The sequence below is a fragment of the Arachis hypogaea genome, chromosome 18, assembly GCF_003086295.3.
Source record: "Arachis hypogaea cultivar Tifrunner chromosome 18, arahy.Tifrunner.gnm2.J5K5, whole genome shotgun sequence".
Classification (NCBI taxonomy): Eukaryota; Viridiplantae; Streptophyta; class Magnoliopsida; order Fabales; family Fabaceae; genus Arachis; species Arachis hypogaea.
The window spans coordinates 40,807,618-40,835,222 of NC_092053.1; the positions used below are offsets into that span (position 1 = coordinate 40,807,618).

A 27,605-nucleotide genomic window follows, 5' to 3' on the forward strand; every position below is an offset into this window, starting at 1 on the left:
AGAGAAGAAACAAAAGTTAAAATGCATAGGAGAAGGGAGAGGAGAAGAAATTCTGCTTAGTTGGCCATGAAGAGAAAAGAGAGAATAGACCGAAGTTGAGATGGAAAGGAGAAGGAAAGGGAGAAGAAATGAAGAGATCTGGAGATGGGTGAAAGGAGATGACAAAAATAAAAATATAGAAATAAAACAAGAGTAAAATTGTCAAAATAATCAGTGTCTCAATATTAATTTTTGTGTCTCAACTTATTAAAAATACACTGAATATATGTAATTTGTGTCAATCTATGTACCAGTTCTTCAAAATTGTGTGTCTCAACAATCAAACAGAGAACGTGTGTCAGCATGTCTCTGTCTTATGCAGACACACCCACTAATCAAACACTACCTTAAATACTGGTATTTAAAGTAAATACTAGTATTTAAAAAAAATTGACAATAATAATTACTGGTATTTAAAGTAAGAGTGATTTTTTTGAAAAATAATAATTTTTTAATCTATTCTAAAAAAATTATTTTTACTACCGGTAATAAATGTGTAACTTAACTTAAGTGGCTAATTTTTTTAATATTGTCTTGGTTTTGGTGTAATGTCTAATTTTTGGGTTATTTAGTATTTACCAGAATTTTTTGGAAGCATGTTGTGTCACAAATAATTTGCCAGAGGTGAATTGATGACAAATTTTGTTTTAATGTAGAAAATGCGCTAATGGTGTATTGTAATTGCTAGAATATTTTTTTATTCAAAAAATACAATATAAGGAACGAATTATAATACAATAATGACGTATTATCAATATATTAATTGTCAATTTATCAGAAATATTTTATATTTTTTGAATTATAAAAAATATAACTGAAATATCACAATAAGAAAAGGATACTAAGTTAGGGCATTTATAAAAATTTATTAAGAGTATGGGAATTCTTTATTTTGTATTGTGAGTGAAAAAAAATTATTTAAAAAAATTAAATAAGAGTATAAGATGAGAAATATATTAGTTTAAAAATATATTATAATAATTAATTCTCTTTTTAATTTTTAAGAATGTGAATTTGTATGTAAAAATTCATGTGGTTTTATTAAAACACAATCTCTCTTCCAATAATAAAATTAGAAAGTTTTAACTTAGTCTGTATTTCGTTGGCTTAACTGAATTCCCAACCTCCAAATAAACTGGAAAGAGGACAAGTGGTGAATAACAAATGGTGACAGAAAAGGCATTCACAAGATCATTACATATAAAATAAAATAAAAAAGAAATGTCTAAGGTGCCAGCAATTTTATTAAATTCAAACTAGCATGTAACCAACAAAAAAAAGTGAATAATTACATATCATTAGATAAAATTTTATACTATTAAAAATATTATTAATGACTACTTAATTACTACAAATCATAAAAGTTACTGACCGTGTATTACTCTTCTAATAAAAATTTTGCCAGTTTTCTACTTTTCTAGCTGACCAACCACCCTACTTTATTTTGTCCCTGTCCTCTCTTTTCGTGAGTGTTTATTACTTTAATAGCCATCAAGTCAGGAACATTCCCATATAAACATAGCACGGGTATGACAACAAAATCCATTCATACAGAAGAAAAACAAATTTTAATTTCAAACTTCGACAAATGCATGACAATATTTTTGACAAATGCGTGACAATTTTTTTTCACGTGTATTCACATTTGATTACTAGAAATTAAACTAATATAACTTAAAATTGTTATTGATTCTCCTAGTAGAGTAAAGTAAACCTTTTTTTCATTCTTATGGATAGAAATCAAAATATTTAAAAAACATATTTATTTATTATTCAACTTTAATTAGTATATAATCCTTTTTCTTTCTCACATTTTAGAAAGTTAACTAATTCTGTTCGAAAAACTGAAAACACTTTTATTATTCCTTCTAATAGATTAGTAAAATTTTTCTATCCCGTGTCTTCAATTTAAATTATGAGTAACACTCCAAAATAGATCTTAAAAAATTTTTAATAAAAAATTTTAGTTTTCAATAAATTTTAATTATTAAATTAATTTTTTAACTTTTATTTTGTTAGACAAATTAATTTTCACATCTTATTGTTTGTCTTTACAGAGAGACTAATCTAAAAATTTTTAAAAAATTTTCATTAAGTTTTGTTTTATGTTTTATTAAATAATGACAGAAACTAATTTATCTATTTTTTTAATCAAAATTTAATGTAAGAATTTATTTATTTAACAAAAGAGAAGATTACTGACTAATTTGGTGATTAAAATTAGTTGAAAATTAAATTATCCAATTAAAAATTGTTTAGAGACCAATTTGGTGGTAAAAAAGAGACAAATTTTTCCATCACTACACTGGCATTGGTGGCATTGGTGATGAATAGTCCAAGTGTGTTCACATTGAGAATAGTAACACAGACGTTCTTTTTGACAGGTAGGTTCCATGTTCAATCAATTCAACACACACCAATCTATTCCTTTCAATAAAGGACATTGCTAACTGGGGTGGCATGACACATACTTTACCTCCATAATGGTTTTGATTACACAAACAAGCAATGTAATATACGCAACAAAAACCAGAAAGTTAGGCCTTTAATTTCAAACCTTCAATCATTTCAAAACTGTTCTTCATAATAATAATAATGTACCTTAGTTTTCAAAACGTTCACTATACATTTTTCTTATTCTTATCCTCATGATCAGCTTCTGTGATCTTTCTTCTTCTGGTTGATAAGTGAGAAAGTGGTTATGAACTTTCCATGTCTCTTTTCTCTTCACTGGCCATTGTGGACAAAGATGCAGATTCTTCAAAGGGTAACTAAAATTCAGAGTTCATGAGAGAGCCCACTTGAAAAAGTGAAGATCAGAACAAGTTTTAAGAACTTTTGTCCAATTCATCAAGATGTGAAGAGAATTTATAGATGCAGAAAGTGAGGGACAATGTTATCAACTATAAGAAGTAATCCACAGAGAATTACTGTGAGTTTTCTTCCTCTTTTCTTGTTTGAGATTTTGCTTCAGTTAAGAAGAAACTAAAGGCGAAAAAAAATGCTACTTTGCACATTTCATGTAGCAATCTTTCAAAATGTTCTCAATTCTTATTTTTCTGTCAAATTTTTTGAGACCATAATACCAAACTTTGTTTCCAGGATCTTCAAATTTCAGCATCATTTTATGTATCAACAAAATGAGGAAGTTCCTGGTTATAGCCTTATCTACAACAATATGCTTCATCGCTTTCGTGATATCCAAGATCTTGATCTCTGTTCTTCTCTACAAAAGATGGAAAAGAAAGCACATAATTTATGAAAATGGTTAGAAAAAAAATGTGTTTTTTCCCCTACTTTGTTAATTAGAGAGAAAACAAGACTTTCTAACATACATTGATTGGATAATACAGAAGGAAAGATGGTAATCTTTAGATCTTCATTGCTGCAATCTCTTAAATCCGATGCAGTCTTACAGAAGACACGAAAACTGACCAATAAAGACATCATTGGATCTGGTGGCTATGGAGTGGTTTATGAACTAAGACTAAATGAATCTGTAGCCTTCGCCGTGAAGAGGCTGAACCGGGGATCAGAAGAGAGGGACAATGGTTTTGAGCGAGAGTTGGAGGCGATGGCGGACATAAAGCATCGGAATATTGTAACTCTTCATGGATATTACATTGCACCACACTACAATCTTCTTATATATGAGCTAATGCCAAATGGAAGTTTGGATTCCATTTTGCATGGTAAGTGTATGAATAGTTATATTTCTAACACACTCCTTCAAACAAAAGCTTCTTCTGGATTTGTTTGAATTTTTGTATAAGTCTTCTTTTCTATTTTTCTTTGCCTTATACTATTTTTGTTTTCTCTTTTGGGAGATAACAAGGATCAAACTCTACACTTTTTGGTCATAGAAGTTCTGATATTATGTCATAGAACTAATTTTTCAAAAATTTAACCTGATAGAAGGAAGCACATGAATGATTATATCTGAGTAAACATTTGTTAGTTTTTCATATTAGATCTTATAAGTCATAAGGGTAGCAAGTGTTGTAGCCTCATGCACTAGGGTGCCTTTTGTAGCTTTTTCTATTGACCAAGTGAAAATTTTAAGATTTGGATGATGTAATGAACATATTTTCTTATACAAAACAATCAAAATATGTGATCCAATGATAGAAATGGAATGCTCTTTAGTTACATCCAAGGTTTTGTAGAATTTTTAGCTAGTCAATTGATTACTGAATTTTGTTTTTCTAATTAATTACAAAGTTGAATACAATGGCAGGGAGATCAAAGGAGAAGAAGCATTTGGATTGGCCAACAAGATATAGAGTAGCTGTAGGTGCTGCTAGAGGAATATCATATCTTCACCATGATTGCATCCCTCACATTATCCATAGAGATATCAAATCAAGCAACATATTGCTGGATCAAAACATGGGGGCGCGAGTTTCTGACTTCGGATTAGCCACGTTGATGGAGCCGAATAAGACTCATGTTTCGACAATGGTGGCAGGAACCTTTGGATACTTGGCACCTGGTACAGACATAAATGTGCTAAGCACAATTTTAGCTTCCACAACACTTTAGTTCTAATTGCGAAATATTTTTATGCAGAATATTTCGATACTGGAAGAGCAACTGTTAAAGGTGATGTTTACAGCTTTGGAGTGGTGTTACTAGAGCTCTTAACTGGGAAGAAACCCAGTGATGAAGCATTTGTAGAAGAAGGAACCAAGCTTGTCACATGGGTAAGAACTGATTATTGCTGTTTTCCTTTTGTGATTATGTTAATAGACAAATTTGAAATCACTGAGCTGTTTATATTCACTTTGAACTCTAGGATTGTGAAATTTCCATTCATAAGGAAAACATAGTTTGAACACTAGAACAAAACATAGCATTCTACTTGCATTTAAACATTAGAAATCAAATAGAGATTAAAATCATGAAAACTACTATAGCTTGGGGGGCGCATTAAATCAATTCATGTTTAGTTTGAGAGTTGGATTGGCTTAAACACATCATTTGTTTAATACAGTATTGGAATAAGAACTTACCTAATAAAGAATCTTTTTGTTAATATTGGGTATCAGGTGAAAGCTGTTGTTCAGGAGAAGAAAGAAGAATTAGTTCTTGACAGTAGCTTAGGGTCCTGTCCAATGCAAGAGGTAAACAAGGTGTTCAACATTGCAATGAAGTGTCTTGAACCAGACCCCTTGAATAGACCAAACATGGCTGAGGTTGTCAACTTGCTTGAACAAGCAGTATCATGCAAACATGTTACTACAACATTGCCATGTACACTTAATGACATGTCATCCTAATGTTTTGGTCAAAACCCATCCCAAGATTAATGTTTGTTCGAAGAATTTTGGAATGTATGCTGCAGATATGAATCTTGGGATTGTAATTCTTTTCCATTGGCGGGAGGGGGCTTCTGAGACAGGATTTGATGCCCTTGCCTATTAGTAATTCAGCATCAACAGGATTTTATTTTGTAACTACAGAGAGATGTTGATGTGCAATGTAACAATGTTATTTGGAAAACCAAAAGTTGTCCAACAATTTTCTTCTAAAACAGTTATATTATGGTTTTCACTAATTCTCTCAGGTTTTTTATAGTTGTACAAATAACATTCTTTTTATGCATTAACCAAGTGAAGCATATATTTGAACTGATATACTAACAAAGTGTGTCCTTCTGGAGAAGTAGTACCTCTATGGCTCTAACATAGCCATCTAAGCATGCAAATTGAAAAAAGTTTATATCAATGGACAAATCAAAATATGTAGATTCAGTAGAGGGAAGGAAAAAAAAAACGAGTACTTGAAACCAAGAACTTCCAACTCGCCGCACACCTTTACAGCATGCTTACATATACACTAGAACAAAATAGGTAGAAACTACTGAATATATTCAAAGACTGAACCATTTCTAGAAACCATACTCTACTTTAGTACTTTCGATAAGCCTTCGGCCACTGAAGCTTTCAAGGAGGGAGAGACAGAATTATCACCAAGAAATACATCAAACAAAGCAGAAGCTACATTTGTTGATTCCATTGTAGCATCCACTGCAGATGGAAGACCCTGTGAGGAGACAGAAACCTGAAAATTGAATCACAAGGAACTTAGTTGGAATAGTATCATGCAAGTGAAATATTGAAGCTATAGGGTACATGCTGCAAAAGATCAAAAATAGTGTAGTCGAATATCCACTGGAGATATAAACGGAAAACAAACTTACAAGCAATTTGGAGGGGTTTGGCCAAGTCAAAAATATGGAAGTTCCTTTCCTAAGAGAAAGATTAAGGAAGAAATCGCGGAACGCAGACAAAGCAGATTCATCTGCAGTTGTAGGTTCTACAATTCTTGGTGATATTGCGTCACTTAAGGCGTCCCAAAAAGTTTTACCATCAACATCTCTGACCAGAATGATTTGCAATGATTTCTCAAGGGATGCTGCAACCATAAAAATACATGTATTTATCAACTTTATCTCTTTCTGTGTAACTCTAGCATTGTAAAAATAAATGTAGAAATCAACTTGTAGATTCATTACTTTGGAAAATGGTCTTGAACAAAGAAGAATCTCCTTGAATTATATCTTTTGATTGCCCTTTCCAAACATTCAACTCACTTATGATAGATTGATTCAGATATAGGCCTGCGGCATAGACCTTGACTCCAATGATTGCAAAAACTTTCTCTCTGAATCCTGAAATTGTTGTTATTATTAATCAAAACTCATAGCATTTCTTGGAACCTACTAAGTTCTACTGTTGCCAATTCTCAGTGACCAAAAAGAGAAGACAAAAATTTCAACAAATATACAATAAAACCATAATGATAAAAAGAATATATACAAAAATCTAAGTTCATAATTTTATTAGGTTTAATTTCCCCCATCCAATTAGTGACAAATTTGATGATTATATACAACTTTAACAAATGGCCAACAAAGAAAAATAGTTTGCTAACATCTTTTCAGAGTGACATTAAAGTTTTAACCAAAAATCTCTTAAAAGAGTTTGAATCTATGCACAAAGTTATCATCAATAACATGAATTTTTCGAAAAGGCAGTAATGATCACAATCAAAAGTTAATGTCTATGAAATGAAAAAAGATAAAAGTATGTTCATGATGACATCAACCGAATTATTTCCTTATTTACAAGAATAACACTTCCTTTAATGTGTTATAATTGTTCAATACAAATTATAGTCTTTTTGATCCTTTCTTCACTTGTTCAGAGCATTTATATCATCCTCATTTTCTAAAGCCATGTGAATATGTGATACAACGACAAACTAACCAGTTCCAAGCAAAATTAATGAATCCGAGCAACCCGGAACCATCAAAGATGTCTGAAATTTCACATTTGTTGCTGGTTCCTCCACGTATTCAGCATTCGTAGCTGCAGTTATCAATTTACCAACCAATCATGTCAATTTTCAATTTCAGTTAACAAGACACAGAAAGAGACAGTACCAAATATATTTATAATTATGGTACTATATCATATTCAGTCCAATTGTTAAAATACTTCATAGCCACCTCTCTGCCACAAAACTTTCTTTTTCAAGAACATAAAGGCCATTTTAACAGTCTAAATAGTTAAAACATGCTGCAGCGAAGTTTCCTAAAATGACAAATATTTCAAAGTTCATACTCATCTTACTGAAAAAGCTGCAGTTGGTTTGGCAGAATCACCATAACAGCGACATGTTCTTTATTATAGAAAGCAAGTTAGAATTCTATCCCTTGTGATTGGATCACACAAGATGGCACATGAATTAAAACATGTTTTAATATTAGAATGTTAAGTGTTCAGAAAAAGCAAATCTAACAGCTTTCTCCCTCTTTCAAATCTCTCCCTTTTGTTTAGTGCTGCGAAATTGGGACAACTCAACCAACTTTAGGCAACTCTTTACCACACACTATTGACACTTCGGTTTTGTCATCTTTATAAATCTCAGCAACTAACCCAAACAAAGAATTAAAAAAACTTGCCCCAGAATCTCCTACTTTTCTCAGTTTCCCCTTTCCCTTTTTTTCTTTATTGGTCATGTTCTTAAAGTTGAATATTTGCTGCACATGTTCTTAGAAGCAAGTGAAAAAGATTATTGTGCATCTCAAAAATCAATTTCTCTTTAACCAAGTTAGCCAACAAGCAACAACAAATTAAATGCAAAATGTATTTTCCTCTAAAGACCAAAAAAAAAAAAAAATTTCCCAGTCTGTTTCGAAATAACTATCAAACTTGAATAAAATGGTATATTAGACAATTAATATATCTCAAGTTCTCAACAGAGGTCTGATATATTATCATTTTGTCCGATTTGACGTTGTTTTAAAACAGTGTATTACTCATTAGTCTAACATTAAAGTTTACGATTCCACGTTTATGCATTGTTAATTTCCCAAGAAAGTGAACTCTAAAAAGAAAAATCCCAAGAAAGTGGCAAGTGCATTCCAAGAAGCAACTAAAGGAATAAACTAAGGCAAAAAAAGTTAGAACTAAAAAGGAGGGGTTACTGATAAATTAAATAAATAAATAAAAAGTTGAAGATAAATGCAGTGACCACAGAATCTAACCAGCAGATGAAGCAGTTTCTGCAAAGAACAGAGTGTTGGGTCTTCTAAAGCTCCTGTAGAAAGTAAAATGCAAGGGGGAAGCTGAAAAGAGAGTGACACAGTGGCCATGATTCAATGGAAGAATTGAGTTTGAGGTTGTTGTGAGAACATGATTAGATCTTGGAAGGAAATTGATGGAGGGTGAAAAACATGGTGTTACGGTAATGGAAGTAGCTATAGTTCCAAGCATGTTAGTGTTGTTGTTAAGGTAATAGGAATAAGAGTGTGAGGAAAGGTTAGTTAGTTAGTAATAAAATATAGAAAGTAGAAAGAATGTTTTGAGATTATTACAGCAACCAGGAACTGACACTACTTCTATCTATTACTTTGGTTGTTCCGTCGGTTTTTCGATACGGATAATCCAACTGTCGTGTTGTTGAAAGTAATTTACTAACTTTTAATTTTCAGTTTGATAGTTAGAATTTAAAATTTGATACAAATTTCACAAGGATATGAATTTACGTCTTTTTGCTTGTTCTGCGAAAACATATTCGAAAATAGAAAATACACGTAAGTCTTTCTATAAATATTAAATAAATGACATGTTGTGCATCCCTTTAGTGGCTAACTTTTTTAAAAGGAAATAAAGGGAATCTATTTTTTATAGCTAATTTTAAACAAGTTTTTTCTTAAAATAATTTTTATTTATTCACTTTTTTCTTTATCCGCACTTAATAAAATTTGAATTTTAATTTTATACAAATATTATTCATCCCCTCGTTATTTTCAACAAAACCATCTCCAACTTTGGATATTCTATTTTTATTTTTGAAATTTTTTTAACGTGATTTTAAATACTCTTTTGATTTTGATATGTGATTTTAAATATTTATTTACATGTTAATATGAAATAAAAATAAAATTTAAAACCATGTTGATATTGATTGAGATAGCTGGTTTTCTAGTTGAACTTATTATTTTTAAGAATTTAAAATAATATTGGTTAAATTTTCTTAAAAAGGAATTAATTTATATATTAAATATATTATTCAAGCATATTATTCCTAAAATAATTAGAAATTTATTATAAATTTGTCTATTAATTTTTATAAGAGGTCAACAAATATTAATCCTTTATCATAACTAATAAACAGATTTATAAATAGTTAGCATAATTTAGAAATCATACGTCCAAATAATTATTACTCACTACTTAAGAGAATTCTTCCTGTAAAACAAATCCTAGTTTTTCTTTAAGGTCAAAACTATTTCAATTTCTTTTTGGTACATTAGATAATTCATTAATTAGAACTAATCTAATTTTTTAATCCAACGTTTTCTTCGCTATCAAAATTCAAAACAATACAAATTCTTTGCAAAGAAGTGAATGGTAGGTCTCAATATAAAATGGCCACAAAATAAAGGCCAATTCGACCTGCCAACTACAAAGGAATTAGTAAACTTTTTTTTTTTTCCAAAATCAAATTGAGTTGGTCTAATGGTTAATTTATTAGTCTTTTTAAGTATGTGTCGGAGATTTGAATCTCATTTTGTGCTTGCAATAATTCATTAGCCAGCGATAAATTCTTAAATAAAGTTCAGATCTATAACAAATAGTATTTGGCATGTTGAGTTAGAAGATATCGTAAGAAATAAAAAAAAATTAACAAAAAAAAAATATGAAACTATAGTTGAATGAAAATGACTCTTTAGATATGAAAACAATTTAAAATTCAGGTTTAGTTGTTTTATTTATTGAGAACTATGTAGTTCAAAGAAAAAATTCAACCAAATTATGTAATTTAATATGAAAAATTCCTCTAAATAGCCTATTTATGCTCAATTATATTAAAATAACAGATAAAATGAATGTGGTTTAGAAGGTTGCATTATATATCTAATGTCTAGTTTTGAGTTTTTGATATGAAAAGCACATTTTGATCATATGATCTAACTGTTTCGGTATGCCTGATCATATGATCTAATTGAGTAGCAACCAAACCAAACGTCCAAACCAAATGGTTTAGTTTGATTACATTTTAAAATGAATTGATTTCTCGAACCAAACCAAAATTCCAAACCAATTTGCTATAAATAGTTTATTGAATTCATCCACCATACCTAAACTACTGCTATCTTAGATCCCCGCCCCCCCCCCCCTTCGAAATTCCAATTAACTCAGCTTACTAATCAAGTCTCATTCAACAAAGATTAATGACTTATAGGTTACAGCAGTAATAGCAGTAAAGTATAATAATGTTTTAGCAACAAGGACCATTCAACAACATTATAATAAAACGTTAAATGAATAATATAAAACAATGGTGGGGTCAATTTTACATTGTCACGCATAACGGTTCTCTTTCTCCAATAATTATCCGTTTATGCAGCTAGAAAAGCAAGCATCCAAAAGACACCCTTCACTGCCATTGGCCACAACACATACACAGAAGTTGATGGCACTTCACGTGCATCCACAACTTCCTTTTCTTTTCTGTTCATAAAAGTTTGGGTTGATCTACATCTACTACACTAGATTAGATAGTGCTGCTCTATTTAGTATTTACCATAGAAGTAGTGACCAAATACATATACAAATAAAATTATTTTCAATGAAAATACTAAATAGATTTCTAAATTTTTATTGCAAGCATAATTAAATTTCTTGACTATTGAGAAAAAAATAATAAATTATTTTATTCAGAGACATAAGCCTTTCTATTTAGTAAACAGAAATATTTATGTCTTATTTTTACAATAATCTGGAATATATTTATACTTTTCTTTTATCTTTTATATTTTCTTTGATAACGCGAAACAATAATATCAAATAAAAATAGAAAATGTTGTCAAATTATTTATAGTTTTATTCAAAACAAAATAAAGAAAGAAAAATAACTGCAGTTTTCCGTTATTAAGCACAATTTATAAAAACTTCTTATAAATTATCTACTAAAAAATATTATGTACACATCAAAAATTAATTATTATATATGTGTATTATTTAATTAATTTTTAATATATATTTTATAATCTAATATATATTATGTTTGAATAACTGATTTTTAATATACTAGATAACATGGCTGTGTTAAAATAGCCATAAAACTCGAACTCAGAATTCAGAAATACATTCTAACCCTTCATAACATGTACTCCTGTAGTCCTGTGCCAGCATTCCAGGTGCAGCTTGTCCACCTCCTCTGTTTTTTATTTTAACTGTAGCCACCTTTTCCTCTTTGATGAGGTTCCTCACCATAACAAACTCTTATTAATAATTAATTAATTAATTAGTTAAGTTGTCCAACGTCTCTGATGACTCTTAGTTAGCTGTTAATGTAGCCGTTATGCTGACCATGACCATGACCATGACCCTCTGCCTTTTCCCTTTTCACCCACCCCATTCCTATTTTCACTTATAAAGGCCCCTATCCTCTTACACTCTAAATTCTAACACACACATATACCCACTTTCTTCTTTCTCTCTTCATCATTGACCTATAATTCTCTCACTTCAGTAGTAGCAGCATTTCACTTCAGAAAAAAAAGTACATTACAAACCAGCATCTACAGCATTATACAACAAATAACCATGGCTAAAGTTGCTGCTCTTCTTTCTCTCATGTTCTTATTGTCTATCACATCAAGTATGTGTCAGTATAAAACTGCTAGTGTTTTCTATTCTTAGATTTCTGTTCTGAATTTCGGTGGTGGTTGTTGTTGTTGTTGTTCATATGAATATTGAGAACGAATTTAACAAGTCATCAACATTGGTCTGTTTTCGTTTTTTTGGTTTTGTTATATTATTACAAGAATCTGTGTTCTTTGTGGGTTTATAATGCGTTTTCTGCATGGTTAAATTAAAATTAACATTGTTTTCAACTCTAAATCTAAACACCTCAATGTGTTATGTTTAGTTGTGATTTCTCACCTAAACTTTCCAGATCTATGCAGGATTTTCTTTAATTCTTGCCTTAAAAATTCAGTGTATTAATCGATTATTGAAGCATCTTTGAGTAACATATGCAGCTAGATACTATTAGATCTATTAGAGATACTGTAGTGTTAGATAGATTTTGGAATTAATTACTATTTGGTTATTTTCCCCTATTTATCTTTAGTAAAAAAATTCATTTTCTTTTTTATTTTTCCCTCTAAATTATTTTTTATCTTCCTTTCTTACTATAAATTTCAACATCAACAAGTCAAACTATCACTCTTTGCGGAGTTCAAATTATACACTAACGAGACTTAATAATAGTTTCATTTCTTATTTTTCCTATTTTGATTTGTGCAGGTATGAATGTAATCAAGGCTAATGGGCAGGTAAACCATAACAAAATTCCTTCAACTAAGAAAAAAAAGACATGTAGACTTGTTACTAAAATTGATGACCTAATTAATTAAGTGAACTTGACAGAAAACATGGTGTGTGGCTAAACCTTCATCAGATCAAGCAACACTTTTGTCCAACATCAACTATGCATGCTCTCAAGTTGATTGCAAGATTCTGCAGAAAGGGTGTCCCTGTTCTACCCCTGAAAGTCTCATCAACCGTGCATCCATAGCCATGAATCTCTATTACCAATCAAGGGGAAGGAACCATTGGAACTGTGATTTCAGAGCCTCTGGCCTTGTTGTTGTTACTGACCCTAGTAAGTTACACGTTTTACTTTATGGGTGGAAACATAATTTTATGAAAAGTTGATAATATAGGATCATTCTCTCTTCTTTTTATTTATTTATTTATTTATTTAATTGCAGGTTATGGTAACTGCATTTATGCATAGAAATGGAGTTTACCGAAGTATATGCCTTGGTTTATATTTATACATAGGCAAAATTTGGTAGTGGATTCCGGTGTAGTGCTGTAATCTTCTTCTTGTTCTAGTAAATGTTCTTGTATGTTTATTATGTTGCCATTCTCAACCAGTGGATGGATATTTAGCCATATATATACGCGGCATTATATTTATGAAATCAAATTTTGCCTTCTCTTAATTTTTAAATTTCGTTTGTAACTTTATAGATGTCCGATGTAGTAATAAAATGAAAGAGAAAAGAATTTTTGACTGAATTGTGGTTAAATAAAGGATCAACAAAGGGAATGGATGAGGCAAAGTTGTTAAAAGGACACATTAAAGGGGATTTTTTATGCTCTCTTTTATAAACTTTTAACATTAAATAATTATATATTAACTAATTTATAGTTAAAGTTAGATAAAAAATTAAGACAATATTTAACCTATTTATAATTAAAATTTGGATAAAAGAGTTTTTAGAAGACACATTAAATATATTTTAAAGTTATACAAGTATTTTTAAATTTATAGTCTATAAAAAAATGAGAATAATTTCCATCAACAACCCTATATATAAAATGGGAAGGTGAAAAAGATTTGTGTTCAATTTTCTATTTTAAAATATCCTTAATTATATATAATTTAAAAGGAAAATATCTTTTGCTACTACCAATACTTGAATCTTAGATATCTTAATTTAAGTTATAAATTATTTATCATCTCCATCAATTTGATTTTTATTAATTTTATAAATAACAAATAAAATAATGAATTAATAAATGCGTTAGTATCTACTAATACACTAATAATATTAAATATATGACAAATGTACCTTTATATATCCTTACAAGATGTAAAAAAATTCAATGTTGTAATCATAATCATCAATTCTGATTCTCTCATCTAGCTATAAACTCACTCTCTCCTTCTCACATACATCTGAGCCACTGGTATCATTTATATGATACCAGCACTATATCAATAGCAGAAACGTTTCGAGCTATGGCTAATCCAACACCAGCAAGTGCAAGTGCAGCTGTTAACCAAGCAGCAGTAGTACATAATTTCTCGATTCCAATTTCAATTAAGCTAGATGATGAAAACTGTTTTTCTTGAAAAGATCAAGCTGAAGCTTCAATTGACATGATCTCATGAATTTTGTTAATGGAATAAATATTCCAAGATAGCTTCATTCAGAAGAAGATGAGAAAAATGGTGTAATAGTGGCAAAATTCAAGATATGAAAGAGACAAGATTCTTTCTTGAAAACTTGGCTTTTAGCTTCAATGACTCCATCATTTGCAGCAAGAATGGCAGGATGTTCAACTTCTCATCAGATTTGGCAGAGACTGTAATACAAAGAAGGTTGGTTCAATGGCAAATTACTTGTTAGAGCATCTCAGTAGGAGCTCAAATTGATGAATCGGCTCATGTTGAAGCAATTCTTGAAGAACTTTCTGAAGAGTACATCTCTTTTATCACATCAATCAATACTAGAGACACGCCTCTCCAAATTGGAGCACTAGAAGCAATGTTGATGGCACAAGAAAAATGAATAGAGAAGTTTAAGAAACCAGAATTAATGATGACTAATGTAGCACAATTTCATCCAACAAAATAATGAAGGTATAATTCTGAATCTGCTTATAATAGTAGAAGAGAAAATAGAAATTTTTTCCAAAGCAATAAAGGAGGCTTCATGCAAAGAGGAAGAGGATATGACAGAATGAACTTTGGCCGAGCAAATTCACATCGAATAGTTTGTCATGTCTGTGAAAGAGCAGGTCATACTACCCATGATTGTTAGTACAGATACAATAAACAGTACAACAGTGGAAGTGGAAGTACTTAGCCACATGGAAGAACCAGTGCCAATCTTGCCACAAGCAAAATTCTTGTAGACCAAGCTACCATCTATCACCCAAACTGGTATTTGGATTCTAGTGCAACACACCATATGACTCCAGACAGAAGCAACTTCTAAGAATTTACAACCTACAATGGCAATGAGCAATTAACTGTGGGTGATGGTAATGCTTTAGAAATAACTAATATTGGAATTGAAGTTCCAGTTTAAAACCATTTTCTTCTAAACACACCTTTACACTGAATAAACTGCTACATGTTCCGGAATTACCAAGAATCTTTTAAGTGTCCATAAATTTATTTGTGTTAATCATGTATGGCTTGAGTTTCATCCTCATAAATGTTTGGTAAAATGTGAGGATTCCAAGGAGCTACATCTCCAAGGAATAGTTGATGCCAGGGCATTTCGGCTAGTTTCACTGACCTTTTCTTTACTGTTTTAGGGTAGTTTCATGCATTTTCTTAGAAAATAAGCAAGTTTTAGGTAGAATTTCACTTACATCTTGATTCAAGCAAACATTGTGAATTTTATATGATTTCATGAGAATTATGCATGAATTTAATGACAAATTGGATGATGCATGACTCATAACTTGAATTAGAGCTTTGATGCACTTTATTTGCTTGATTTCAAGACAAAGGAGGCAAGGAAAAGCCACGTTAGTAGCCACGTTAGTCTAACTAACGTGACCACTAACGTGGAATGGGAGCTAGCTTGCAACGTTAATGAGAAAAGTGATCGCCAATAACGTCTTCGAAGCCATCATAGCCCACGTTAAATACCACGTTAACTACATTAACGTGGTAGTTAACGTGGAGGAAAAGGAAGCTCCAAGCGTTAATGGTAAAAGTGAGTGCCACTAACGCTCCAAAAAGGGCAATTGGCCACGTTAAGAGTCACGTTAACTGAACGTTAGTGACACTCACTGATGAGCGGATATTTTATACGCTTTTTGGGGATAATTTCATATAGTTTTGAGTATGTTTTAGTTAGTTTTTAGTCTATTTTTATTAGTTTTCAGGAAAAATTCATATTTCTGGATTTTACTATGAGTTGTGTATTTTTCTGTAATTTCAGGTATTTTTCTGGCTGAAATTGAAGGAGCTGAGCAAAAATCTGATTCAGGCTGAAAAAGGACTGCTGATGCTGTTGGATTCTGACCTCCCTGCACTCAAAGTGGATTTTCTGGAGCTACAGAATTCGAAATGGCATGCTTCCAATTGCGTTGGAAAGTAGACATCCAGGGCTTTCCAAAAATATATAATAGTCCATACTTTGCACAAGGATAGACAAACGCCAGTTCTCTGCCCAATTCTGGCGTCCAGCGCCAGAAAAGGATCAAAAGCTGGAGTTGAACGCCCAAACTGGCATAAAAACTGGCGTTCAACTCCACAAATGGCCTCTGCACGTGAATTGCTTAAGTCTCAGCCCAGCACACACCAAGTGGGCCCCAGAAGTGGATCTCTGCATCATCCATCATAGTCTACTCATATTTTGTAACCCTAGGCTACTAGTTTAGTATTTAAACAACTTTTAGAGACTTATTTTGTATCTCATGACATTTCAGATCTAAACTTTGTATTCATTGACGGCATGAGTCTCTAAACCCCATTGTTGGGGGTGAGGAGCTCTGCTGTGTCTCGATGAATTGATGCAAGTATTTCTGTTTTCCATTCAAACACGCTTGTTCCTATCTAAGATGTTCATTCGCGCTTAACTGTGATGAAGGTGATGATCCGTGACATTCATCACCTTCCTCAAACCATGAACGTGTGCCTGACAACCACCTCCGTTCTATATCCGATTGAATGAGTATCTCTGAGATCTCTTAATCAGAATCTCCGTGGTATAAGCTAGAACTGATGGCGGCATTCATGAGAATCCGGAAAGTCTAAACCTTGTCTGTGGTATTCCGAGTAGGATTCAAGGATTGAATGACTGTGACGAGCTTCAAACTCCTGAAGGCTGGGCGTTAGTGACAGATGCAAAAGGATAGTAAATCCTATTCCAACCGGATCGAGAACCAACCGGTGATTAGCCGTGCTGTGACAGAGCGCGTGAGCGTAGTTTTCACTGGAATGATGGAAGGTAGCCATTGACAACGGTGATCCACCAACACACAGCTTGCCATAGGAGGACGTGCGTGCGTGAATCAGAAGACAGAGGAAAGCAGAGATTCAGAAGACAAAGCATCTCCAAAACTCCAACATATTCTCCATTACTGCACAACAAGTAACCTTTAATTTATGCTCTCTTGGTTATTCACAATTCAACTGATAAACATAATTGACTTCCTGACTAAGATTTACAAGATAACCATAGATTGCTTCAAACCAACAATCTCCGTGGGATTCGACCCTTACTCACGTGAGGTATTACTTGGACGACCCAGTGCACTTGCTGGTTAGTGGTACGCGTTGTGAAAAGTGTGATTCACAATTCGTGCACCAAGTTTTTGGCGCCGTTGCCGGGGATTTCGTGTTTGAACAACTGACGGATTATTTTGTTGCTTAGATTAGGAAAAATTTCTCTTTTTTTTTTTTTGGTTTAGAGTCTTTTATTTTTTTTTATCCCTTGTTAAAACACTTTAAATTTATAGCTCAGTTAGTTAGAACGTGGTGTTTATGTTCATGGTAATTGGCTATCATAATTTTAAAACCTTTTTCAAAAATAATTTTTCTATTAAATCCTGTGCCAAACTTTAAGTTTGGTGTTTTCTTGTTGATTTTTCAAAAAAAAAAAATTTCAAAAATTTCTTTTGGTTTTCTAAAAATTTTAAGTTTGGTGTTCCTTGGTGTTTTCCCTCCAAAAATTTTCGAAAAATAAGGAGCATTAGATCTAAAAATTTTAAATCCTGTGCTATCTTTTTGTTTCTCCCTTTTCCCTTAAACATCAAAAAAATATCTTTTCCCTCTATTTTTAAAGCATTTTTTTTCGAAAATCATTTTAAAAAAAAAATTTAAATAAATAAAATAAAATAAATAAAAAGGTAAATCAATCCAAGTTATATCCCTTTATCCATCATGGACATAAGTGGAATTGAACAGTCCAGGAGGACTCTGGGGTCATATTCTAACCCCTCTACTGCTTCATATGGGAGTAGCATATGCATACCCTCCATTGGAGTTAGTAGCTTTGAGTTGAATCCTCAGCTCATTATCATGGTGCAGCAAAGTTGCCAGTATTCCGGTCTTCCACAGGAAGAACCTACAGAGTTTCTGGCACAATTTCTACAAATTGCTGACACAGTACATGATAAGGAAATAGATCAGGATGTCTACATACTATTACTGTTTCCATTTGCTGTAAAAGATCAAGCTAAGAGGTGGTTAAATAACCAACCTAAGGCCAGCATAAGAACATGGAAACAGCTGACAGAAAAATTCCTGAATCAGTATTTTCCTCCAAAAAGGATGACACAGCTAAGGCTGGACATCCAAGGCTTTAAACAAGGAGATAATGAATCTCTTTATGATGTCTGGGAGAGATACAGAGAGATGCTACGAAAATGCCCCTCTGAAATGTTTTCAGAGTGGGTTCAGTTAGACATCTTCTACTATGGGCTTGCAGAAGGAGCTCAGATGTCTCTAGATCACTCAGCTGGTGGATCTATCCATATGAGAAAGACAATTGAAGAGGCTCAAGAGCTCATTGATACAGTTGCCAGGAATCAGCATCTGTACCTAAGCAGCAACCCTTCCATGAATGAAGAGGTTAAAACAGTAACTGCTGAATTCAGTACTGTAAAACAAGCTGCTGAATTCAATCAGCAATTGGATTTTCTAACAAAGCAGCTAGCTGAATTCAAGGACAGGCTACAAGAGACAAGGATAACTAATATACAGATGGACGAACAGTTTAAGCAAACAAAGCAGCAGCTATCAAGGCAAATAGCAGAAGAATGCCAAGCAGTTCAATTAAGAAGTGGGAAAACATTAAATACCCCACCTCAAGGGATCAAAAATTCAAGAAATGAGCAACCCACCAAAGATTCACCTGAGGACAGTAAGAGCCCAGGGAAAAATAATTCTGGCACTAAAACGCCAGAAAAGGGGTGGAAGGCTGGCGCTGAACGCCCAGACCATGCCCAAAACTGGCGTTCAGCGCCAGAAACAAGGCAGGATTGGCGTTCAACGCCAGAAATGGGCAAGAATCTGGCGTTGAACGCCCAAATGGGGCAGAATCCAGCGTTGAACGCCCAAAATGGGCACATTTCTGGCGTTCAGGCACCAGGAACAGACAGTGAGCTGGCGTCTAACGTCACTCCAGCTTCTGACTCTGGCACTCAATTGCCAGTGAGGGATCAGACACACACAAGTGCTGATAACAACCCCTCTAAAAAGGCTTCTTTAACCACTAAGGTTGAGGAATATAAAGCCAAGATACCTTATCCTCAAAAACTCCGGAAAGAAGAGCAGGATAAGCAATTTGCTCGCTTTGCAGATTATCTAAGGACTCTTGAAATAAAGATTCCATTTGCAGAGGCACTTGAGCAAATACCTTCTTATGCCAAGTTCATGAAAAAGATCTTGAGTCATAAAAAGGAGTGGAGAGAAACAGAAAGAGTTCTCCTCACTGAAGAATGCAGTGCAGTCATCCTGAAAAGCTTTCCTGAAAAGCTTAAAGACCCTGGGAGTTTTCTGATACCATGCATATTAGAAGGTGATTGCACCAAGACAGCTTTATGCGATCTTGGGGCAAGCATCAACCTAATACCTGCATCCACTATCAGGAAGCTTGGCTTAACTGAAGAAGTTAAACCAACCCGGATATGTCTCCAACTTGCTGATGGTTCCACTAAATACCCATCAGGCGTGATTGAAGACATGATTGTCAGAGTTGGGCCATTCGCCTTTCCCACTGACTTTGTTGTGCTAGAAATGGAGGAGCACAAGAGTGCTACTCTCATTCTAGGAAGACCCTTCCTAGCAACTGGACGATCCCTCATTAATGTCCAACAGGGGGAAATAACCCTGAGAGTCAATGATGATGAGTTTAAGTTGAACGCTGTCAAAGCCATGCAGCATTCAGACACATCAACAGACTGCATGAAAGTTGATCTCATTGACTCTTTGGTAGAAGAGATCAACATGGCTGAGAGTCTCGAATCAGAGTTGGAAGACATCTTTAAAGATGTTCAGCCTGATTTGGAGGATTCAGAGGACATGAAAGAGCCTCTGAACTTTCTTCTGAAAGAGGAAAAACCTCCTAAACCCGAGCTCAAGCCACTACCACCATCCTTGAAATATGCATTTCTGGGAGAAGGTGACACTTTTCCAGTGATCATAAGCTCTGCTTTAAATTCACAGGAAGAGGAAGCACTTATTCAAGTGCTAAGGACACACAAGACAGCTCTTGGGTGGTCCACAGGAGACCTTAAGGGCATAAGCCCAGCTAGATGCATGCACAAAATCCTATTGGAGGATGATGCCAAACCAGTGGTTCAACCACAGAGGCGGCTAAATCCAGCCATGAAGGAAGTGGTGCAGAAAGAGGTCACCAAGTTACTAGAGGCTGGGATTATTTATCCTATTTCTGATAGCCCCTGGGTGAGCCCTGTTCAAGTCGTCCCAAAAAAGGGAGGCATGACAGTGATTCATAATGAAAAAAATGAACTGGTTCCTACAAGAACAGTTACAGGGTGGCGCATGTGTATTGACTACAGAAGGCTCAATACAGCCACCAGAAAGGATCATTTTCCTTTACCATTCATAGACCAGATGCTAGAAAGACTAGCAGGTCATGATTATTACTGCTTTCTGGATGGCTACTCAGGCTACAACCAGATTGCAGTAGATCCCCAGGATCAAGAGAAAACAGCATTCACATGTCCATCTGGAGTGTTTGCTTATAGAAGGATGCCATTTGGGCTATGTAATGCGCCTGCAACCTTCCAGAGATGCATGCTCTCTATTTTCTCTTACATGGTGGAAAAATTTCTGGAAGTCTTCATGGATGACTTCTCAGTATATGGAGACTCATTCAGCTCCTGTCTTGATCACCTGAAACTTGTTCTGAAAAGATGCCAAGAGACCAACCTAGTTTTAAACTGGGAAAAGTGTCACTTCATGGTGACTGAAGGAATTGTTCTTGGGCATAAAATCTCAAATAAGGGAATAGAGGTGGATCAAGCAAAAATAGAGGTAATTGAAAAATTACCACCACCTGCCAATGTTAAGGCAATCAGAAGCTTTCTGGGGCATGCAGGATTCTATAGGAGGTTTATAAAGGATTTTTCAAAAATCGCAAAACCTCTAAGCAATCTGCTAGCTGCTGACACGCCATTTGTGTTTGACACAAAGTGCCTGCAGGCGTTTGAAACGCTGAAAGCTAAGCTGGTCACAGCACCAGTCATTTCTGCACCAGACTGGACATTACCATTTGAGCTAATGTGTGATGCCAGTGATCATGCCATTGGTGCAGTATTGGGACAGAGGCATGACAAGCTTCTGCATGTCATTTATTATGCCAGTCGCGTTCTAAATGATGCCCAGAAAAATTACACAACCACAGAAAAAGAACTACTTGCAGTGGTTTACGCCATTGACAAGTTCAGATCATACTTAGTAGGATCAAAAGTGATTGTGTATACTGACCATGCTGCTCTTAAATATCTACTCACAAAGCAGGATTCAAAACCCAGGCTCATCATATGGGTATTGCTTCTGCAAGAGTTTGATATAGAAATAAGAGACAGAAAAGGGACAGAGAACCAAGTGGCTGATCATCTGTCCCGGATAGAGCCAGTGGAAGGGACGCCCCTCCCTTCCCTTAAGATCTCTGAGACATTTCCTGATGAGCATTTATTCGCCATTCAGGAAGCACCATGGTTTGCCGATATTGCAAACTATAAAGCTGCAAGGTTCATACCCAAGGAGTACAACAGGATACAAAAGAAGAAATTAATTACTGATGCAAAGTACTACTTGTGGGATGAACCTTATCTCTTCAAGAGATGTGCAGACGGAATTATCTGTAGGTGTGTGCCTAGAGAAGAAGCACAGAGGATCCTGTGGCATTGCCACGGATCTCAATATGGAGGCCATTTCGGAGGTGAGCGAACAGCCACCAAGGTCTTCCAATGTGGCTTCTATTGGCCCACACTCTATAAAGATTCCTGAGAGTTTGTACGTAATTGTGACAGTTGCCAAAGAGCTGGCAATCTGGCTCATGGTTACGCCATGCCTCAACAAGGAATCTTGGAAATTGAGTTGTTTGACGTATGGGTAATTGACTTCATGGGACCTTTTCCACCATCATATTCAAACACTTATATTCTGGTGGCAGTTGACTATGTATCAAAATGGGTTGAGGCTATTGCCACACCCACCAATGATACTAAAACAGTGCTGAAGTTCCTCCAGAAACATATCTTTAGCAGATTTGGTGTCCCTAGAGTACTAATCAGTGATGGGGGCACTCACTTCTGCAATAAACAGCTTTACTCTGCCATGGTTCGATATGGAATTCGCCACAAGGTGGCCACTCCATATCATCCACAAACCAATTGGCAAGCTGAAGTCTCTAACAGAGAATTAAAGAGAATCCTGGAACGGACAGTAAATACCCGTAGAAAGGATTGGGCACGAAGCTTGGATGATGCTCTGTGGGCTTACAGAACAGCATTCAAGACCCCTATAGGGACCTCTCCATACCAACTCGTGTATGGTAAGGCATGCCACCTGCCCGTGGAACTGGAACATAAGGCCTACTGGGCAACCAGATTCCTAAACTTTGATGCCAAATTAGCAGGAGAAAAACGATTGCTCCAGCTAAATGAGCTAGAGGAATTCAGATTCACAGCTTTCGAAAATGCCAAGCTTTATAAAGAAAAATAAAAAAAATGGCATGACAGAAAGCTGTCATCTAGAATCTTTGAACCAGGACAAAAGGTCCTGTTGTTTAACTCTAGACTCAGGCTATTCCCCGGGAAACTGAAATCCCGGTGGAGGGGACCATACGTGATTACAAGTGTGTCACCATATGGTTATGTGGAGCTCCAAGATATTGATTCTGATAAGAAGTTCATTGTCAATGGACAGAGAATCAAGCATTATCTTGAAGGCAACATCGAGCAAGAATGCTCAAGGCTGAAGCTAGATTAAAAGCTCAGCAAGGTCCAGCTAAAGACAATAAAGAAGCGCTTGCTGGGAGGCAACCCAGCCATGGGGCAACAATCCTCTAAGCATTTTGCCCTATTTCTATTTTTATTTTTATTTGTTTATATAGAGTTCATTGAAAACAAGGTAAATAATCATTTACAGAAGAACTCGGCACACAAAACAGAGTAAAAGAGCTCAATGGCAAGAAAACGCCAGTAAAGGGGCATTTTGGGCGTTCAGCGCCCAAAATGGGCATCCACTGGGCGCTGAATGCCAGTAATGGTAGCAATCTGGGCGTTCAACGCCAGAAATGGCCACCCACTGGGCGTTGAACGCCAGTAATGGCAGCAACTGGGCGCTGAACGCCCAGGAGATCAGCATTTGGGCGCTGAACGCCCAAAACAAGCAGTGTTTGGGCATTCAAACGCCAGGAAGACAGGGAGGAGCCAAATCCATTTATCCCACACGTATTTCCATTTTAATTTCAAATTTTATGCTTCAATGCATGATTTTTACATGAACATGTCAAGAACCCTGATTTCTAAAATCCTTAATTTCTAAAAATCCATCTTTCCAAATTCAATCCAACTCTTTTCAAAATCTTTTCTGAAAACAAATCTATCTTTTTCACTCAAAAATCTTTTCAACTAATCCATATCTTTTTCAAATATCCATATTATCTTTTTCAAAATTCAGAGTATCTTTTTCAAAAATCTATCATATCTTTTCAAAATTAAACTCTATCTTCTATCTTATCTTTTTCAACTCAATCTTTTTATCTTATCTCTTCCAATTTTTCGAAAACCCACCCCACCCACCCCTTTAAAATTGGGTTCGGCCTCCCCCCTCCTCCATCAACAAGTGCACCTCGATCTCCTTCTATCCCTCTCCTTTCTTTTCTTTTGCTTGAGGACAAGCAAACCTCTAAGTTTGGTGTGTTTATCCGAGATCACTAAGATCATGGCTCCCAAAGGAAAACAATCCACTCCAAGAGGCAAGAAAGAGAGCGTTCCAAAATCACTTTGGAATCAAGGGAAGTTCTTATCTAAAGAACATGCAGACCATTATCTCAAAGTAATGGGTCTGAGATCAGTGATCCCGGAAGTGAGATTCGATCTGAAAGAAGATGAATATCCGGAGATCCAGGAGCAAATTCGAATCAGGAACTGGGAAGTCCTAGCTAATCCTGAAATGAAAATAGGAAGGAACATGGTCCAGGAGTTCTATGCTAATATGTGGCAGACTGACAAGCAAAGACTATCTGGAACTGCCCACTATGAATTTCGGACCATGGTCAGGGGAAAGATTGTTCACACCACCCCTGACAAGATCAGAGAGGTATTAAAGCTACCTCAGCTAAAGGATGATCCAGACTCCTTCAACAGGAGGATGATGAGAGCAGACATTGGCCTGGATAAGATTCTAGAGGACATATGTATCCCTGGAGCCAGGTGGACCACCAACACAAAGGGCGTCCCAAATCAACTCAAGAGAGAGGATCTCAAACCAGTTGCCAGAGGATGGCTGGACTTCATTGGGCATTCTCTGTTGCCCACTAGCAACCGCTCTGAAGTCACAGTTAAAAGAGCAGTGATGATCCATTGCATCATGATGGGAAAGGAAGTGGAGGTTCATCAGCTGATTTCAACTGAGCTCTATAAGATTGCTAACAAAAATTCAAAAGAGGCCAGGTTGGCTTATCCAAGCGTGATTTCTCTACTCTGCAAGGACGCTGGAGTAAGGATGGGAATAACTGAATATATCCTAATTGAAAAGTCAATCACTAAAGCATCAATGGAGAGACAACAAGCACAGGAGGATCCCATCAAGAAGAGAGCACATGAATTCCTCCCAGAGATTCCTCAAGCGGAATATTGGGAATATCTTGAGACGTCCGTCACCAAGATACAGGAAGCTATGGAGCAAATAATAAAAGAACAGAAGGAACACAGTCAAATGCTGACCTATATGTTTAAAGAACAAGAGGAGCAGGGGCGTGACTTAAGGGAACTGAAGCGCCAAAAGTCTTCTCTTGTAGGACCAAGCATCCCAAGGATCAGAGGAACCCCCGTGCCCCCAGAATAAAGGTTGTTAATTTCCAATTTCTGCCTTAACTCTGTGACAGTGTCCTTATAAAAGTTTACCTTAGAAGTCATATAATAGTAATTAGTATCTATTTGATTTTATCTCCAATTAAGCTATAGTTTATTTTTCTCATCATCATTAAACATGAATAAAATAGTAGATCTTTTGAATAAGAAGCAATAAAATTTCGAGTTCAATAAAAGAAATTCTAATTGGTTAAATGTGGTGGCAATGCTTTCTATCTTCTGAATGAATACTTGAACAGTGCATATGTCTTTTGAATTTGTTGTTTAAGACTGTTAAATATGTTGGCTCTTGAAAGAATGATGAACATGAGACATGTTATTGATAATCTGAAAAATCATGAAAATGATTCTTGAAGCAAGAAAAAGCAGCAAAGAACAAAGCTTGCAGAAAAAAAAAAGAGAAAGAAAGAAAAAGCAAGCAGAAAAAGCCAATGACCCTTAAAACCAAAAGGCAAGGGCAAATGAAAAGGATCCCAAGGCTTTGAGCATCAGTGGATAGGAGGGCCTAAAGGACTAAAATCCTGGTCTAAGCGGCTAAACCAAGCTGTCCCTAACCATGTGCTTGTGGCGTGAAGGTGTCAAGTAAAAAACTTGAGACTGAGCGGTTAAAGTCAAGGACCAAAGCAAAAAGAAGAGTGTGCTTAAGAACTCTGGACACCTCTAATTGGGGACTTTAGCAAAGCTGAGTCACAATCTGAAAAGTTTCACCCAGTTATGTATCTGTGGCATTTATGTATCCGGTAGTAATACTGGAAAACAAAGTGCTTAGGGCCACGGCCAAGACTCATAAAGAAGCTGTGTTCAAGAATCATCACACTGAACTAAGAGAATCAATAACACTATCTGAATTCTGAGTTCCTATAGATGCCAATCACTCTGAGCTTCAATGGATAAAGTGAGATGCCAAAACTGTTCAGAAGCAAAAAGCTACTAGCCCCGCTCATCTAATTAGGATCTGAGCTTCAATCAAAAACTCTGAGATATTATTGCTTCTCAACCTATTAGTCTTCTATTTTATATTGTCTAGTTGCTTGAGGACAAGCAACAGTTTAAGTTTGGTGTTGTGATGAGCGGATATTTTATACGCTTTTTGGGGATAATTTCATATAGTTTTGAGTATGTTTTAGTTAGTTTTTAGTCTATTTTTATTAGTTTTCAGGAAAAATTCATATTTCTGGATTTTACTATGAGTTGTGTGTTTTTCTGTAATTTCAGGTATTTTTCTGGCTGAAATTGAAGGAGCTGAGCAAAAATCTGATTCAGGCTGAAAAAGGACTGCTGATGCTGTTGGATTCTGACCTCCCTGAACTCAAAGTGGATTTTCTGGAGCTACAGAACTCGAAATGGCATGCTTTCAATTGCGTTGGAAAGTAGACATCCAGGGCTTTCCAGCAATATATAATAGTCCATACTTTGCACAAGGATAGATGACGTAAACTGGCGTTCAACGCCAGTTCTCTGCCTAATTCTGGCGTCCAGCGCCAGAAAAGGATCAAAAGCTGGAGTTGAACGCCCAAACTGGCATAAAAACTGGCGTTAAACTCCACAAATGGCCTCTGCACGTGAATTGCTTAAGTCTCATCCCAGCACACACCAAGTGGGTCCCAGAAGTGGATCTCTGCATCATCCATCATAGTCTACTCATATTTTGTAACCCTAGGCTACTAGTTTAGTATTTAAACAACTTTTAGAGACTTATTTTGTATCTCATGACATTTCAGATCTAAACTTTGTATTCTTTGACGGCATGAGTCTCTAAACCCCATTGTTGGGGGTGAGGAGCTCTGCTGTGTCTCGATGAATTGATGCAAGTATTTCTGTTTTCCATTCAAACACGCTTGTTCCTATCTAAGATGTTCATTCGCGCTTAACTGTGATGAAGGTGATGATCCGTGACATTCATCACCTTCCTCAAACCATGAACGTGTGCCTGACAACCACCTCCGTTCTATATCCGATTGAATGAGTATCTCTGAGATCTCTTAATCAGAATCTCCGTGGTATAAGCTAGAACTGATGGCGGCATTCATGAGAATCCGGAAAGTCTAAACCTTGTCTGTGGTATTCCGAGTAGGATTCAAGGATTGAATGACTGTGACGAGCTTCAAACTCCTGAAGGCTGGGCGTTAGTGACAGATGCAAAAGGATAGT

At 35.1% G+C, this 27,605-nt stretch overlaps 3 protein-coding genes across 3 annotated transcripts; 2 read left to right on the forward strand and 1 right to left on the reverse strand.

The window, feature by feature from the left end:
* Positions 1 to 2,414: 2,414 nt before the first annotated feature.
* On the forward strand, positions 2,415 to 5,596 carry LOC112772275 (receptor-like serine/threonine-protein kinase At1g78530). Its single transcript, XM_025817180.3, has 6 exons — positions 2,415 to 2,971; positions 3,142 to 3,306; positions 3,393 to 3,731; positions 4,277 to 4,531; positions 4,609 to 4,742; positions 5,088 to 5,596. Exons 2-6 carry the CDS (start codon positions 3,180 to 3,182, stop codon positions 5,316 to 5,318), a joined length of 1,086 nt encoding a protein of 361 aa, XP_025672965.1. The 5' UTR covers positions 2,415 to 2,971; positions 3,142 to 3,179; the 3' UTR covers positions 5,319 to 5,596.
* Positions 5,597 to 5,734: 138 nt separating this feature from the next.
* LOC112772276 (fatty-acid-binding protein 3, chloroplastic) lies at positions 5,735 to 9,056 on the reverse strand. Its single transcript, XM_025817181.3, has 5 exons — positions 8,594 to 9,056; positions 7,311 to 7,412; positions 6,557 to 6,712; positions 6,242 to 6,456; positions 5,735 to 6,102 (listed from the first exon to the last, which is right to left on the reverse strand). The coding sequence occupies exons 1-5, from the start codon at positions 8,820 to 8,822 to the stop codon at positions 5,944 to 5,946; spliced, it is 861 nt and encodes a 286-aa protein (XP_025672966.1). The 5' UTR covers positions 8,823 to 9,056; the 3' UTR covers positions 5,735 to 5,943.
* Positions 9,057 to 11,950: 2,894 nt separating this feature from the next.
* LOC112772897 (major pollen allergen Ole e 10) lies at positions 11,951 to 13,573 on the forward strand. The gene is made up of 4 exons (XM_025817910.3): positions 11,951 to 12,219; positions 12,870 to 12,898; positions 12,993 to 13,227; positions 13,337 to 13,573. The coding sequence occupies exons 1-4, from the start codon at positions 12,165 to 12,167 to the stop codon at positions 13,360 to 13,362; spliced, it is 345 nt and encodes a 114-aa protein (XP_025673695.1). The 5' UTR covers positions 11,951 to 12,164; the 3' UTR covers positions 13,363 to 13,573.
* Positions 13,574 to 27,605: the final 14,032 nt, after the last annotated feature.

Bases quoted from the DNA above. Each gene is read 5' to 3' on its own strand.
- LOC112772275 (XM_025817180.3), top strand. From the start codon at position 3,180: ATGAGGAAGTTCCTGGTTATAGCCTTATCTACAACAATATGCTTCATC. The intron at 3,732-4,276 runs GTAAGTGTATGA...ATACAATGGCAG, and splicing joins TTTGGATTCCATTTTGCATG to GGAGATCAAAGGAGAAGAAG. The intron at 4,743-5,087 runs GTAAGAACTGAT...ATTGGGTATCAG, and splicing joins GAACCAAGCTTGTCACATGG to GTGAAAGCTGTTGTTCAGGA.
- LOC112772897 (XM_025817910.3), top strand. From the start codon at position 12,165: ATGGCTAAAGTTGCTGCTCTTCTTTCTCTCATGTTCTTATTGTCTATC. The intron at 12,220-12,869 runs GTATGTGTCAGT...TGATTTGTGCAG, and splicing joins CTTATTGTCTATCACATCAA to GTATGAATGTAATCAAGGCT. The intron at 12,899-12,992 runs GTAAACCATAAC...TGAACTTGACAG, and splicing joins TAATCAAGGCTAATGGGCAG to AAAACATGGTGTGTGGCTAA.
- LOC112772276 (XM_025817181.3), bottom strand. From the start codon at position 8,822: ATGCTTGGAACTATAGCTACTTCCATTACCGTAACACCATGTTTTTCA. The intron at 7,413-8,593 runs GTTAGATTCTGT...TGATAACTGCAG, and splicing joins AGAAACTGCTTCATCTGCTG to CTACGAATGCTGAATACGTG. The intron at 6,713-7,310 runs GTTAGTTTGTCG...CAACAATTTCAG, and splicing joins ATTAATTTTGCTTGGAACTG to GATTCAGAGAGAAAGTTTTT.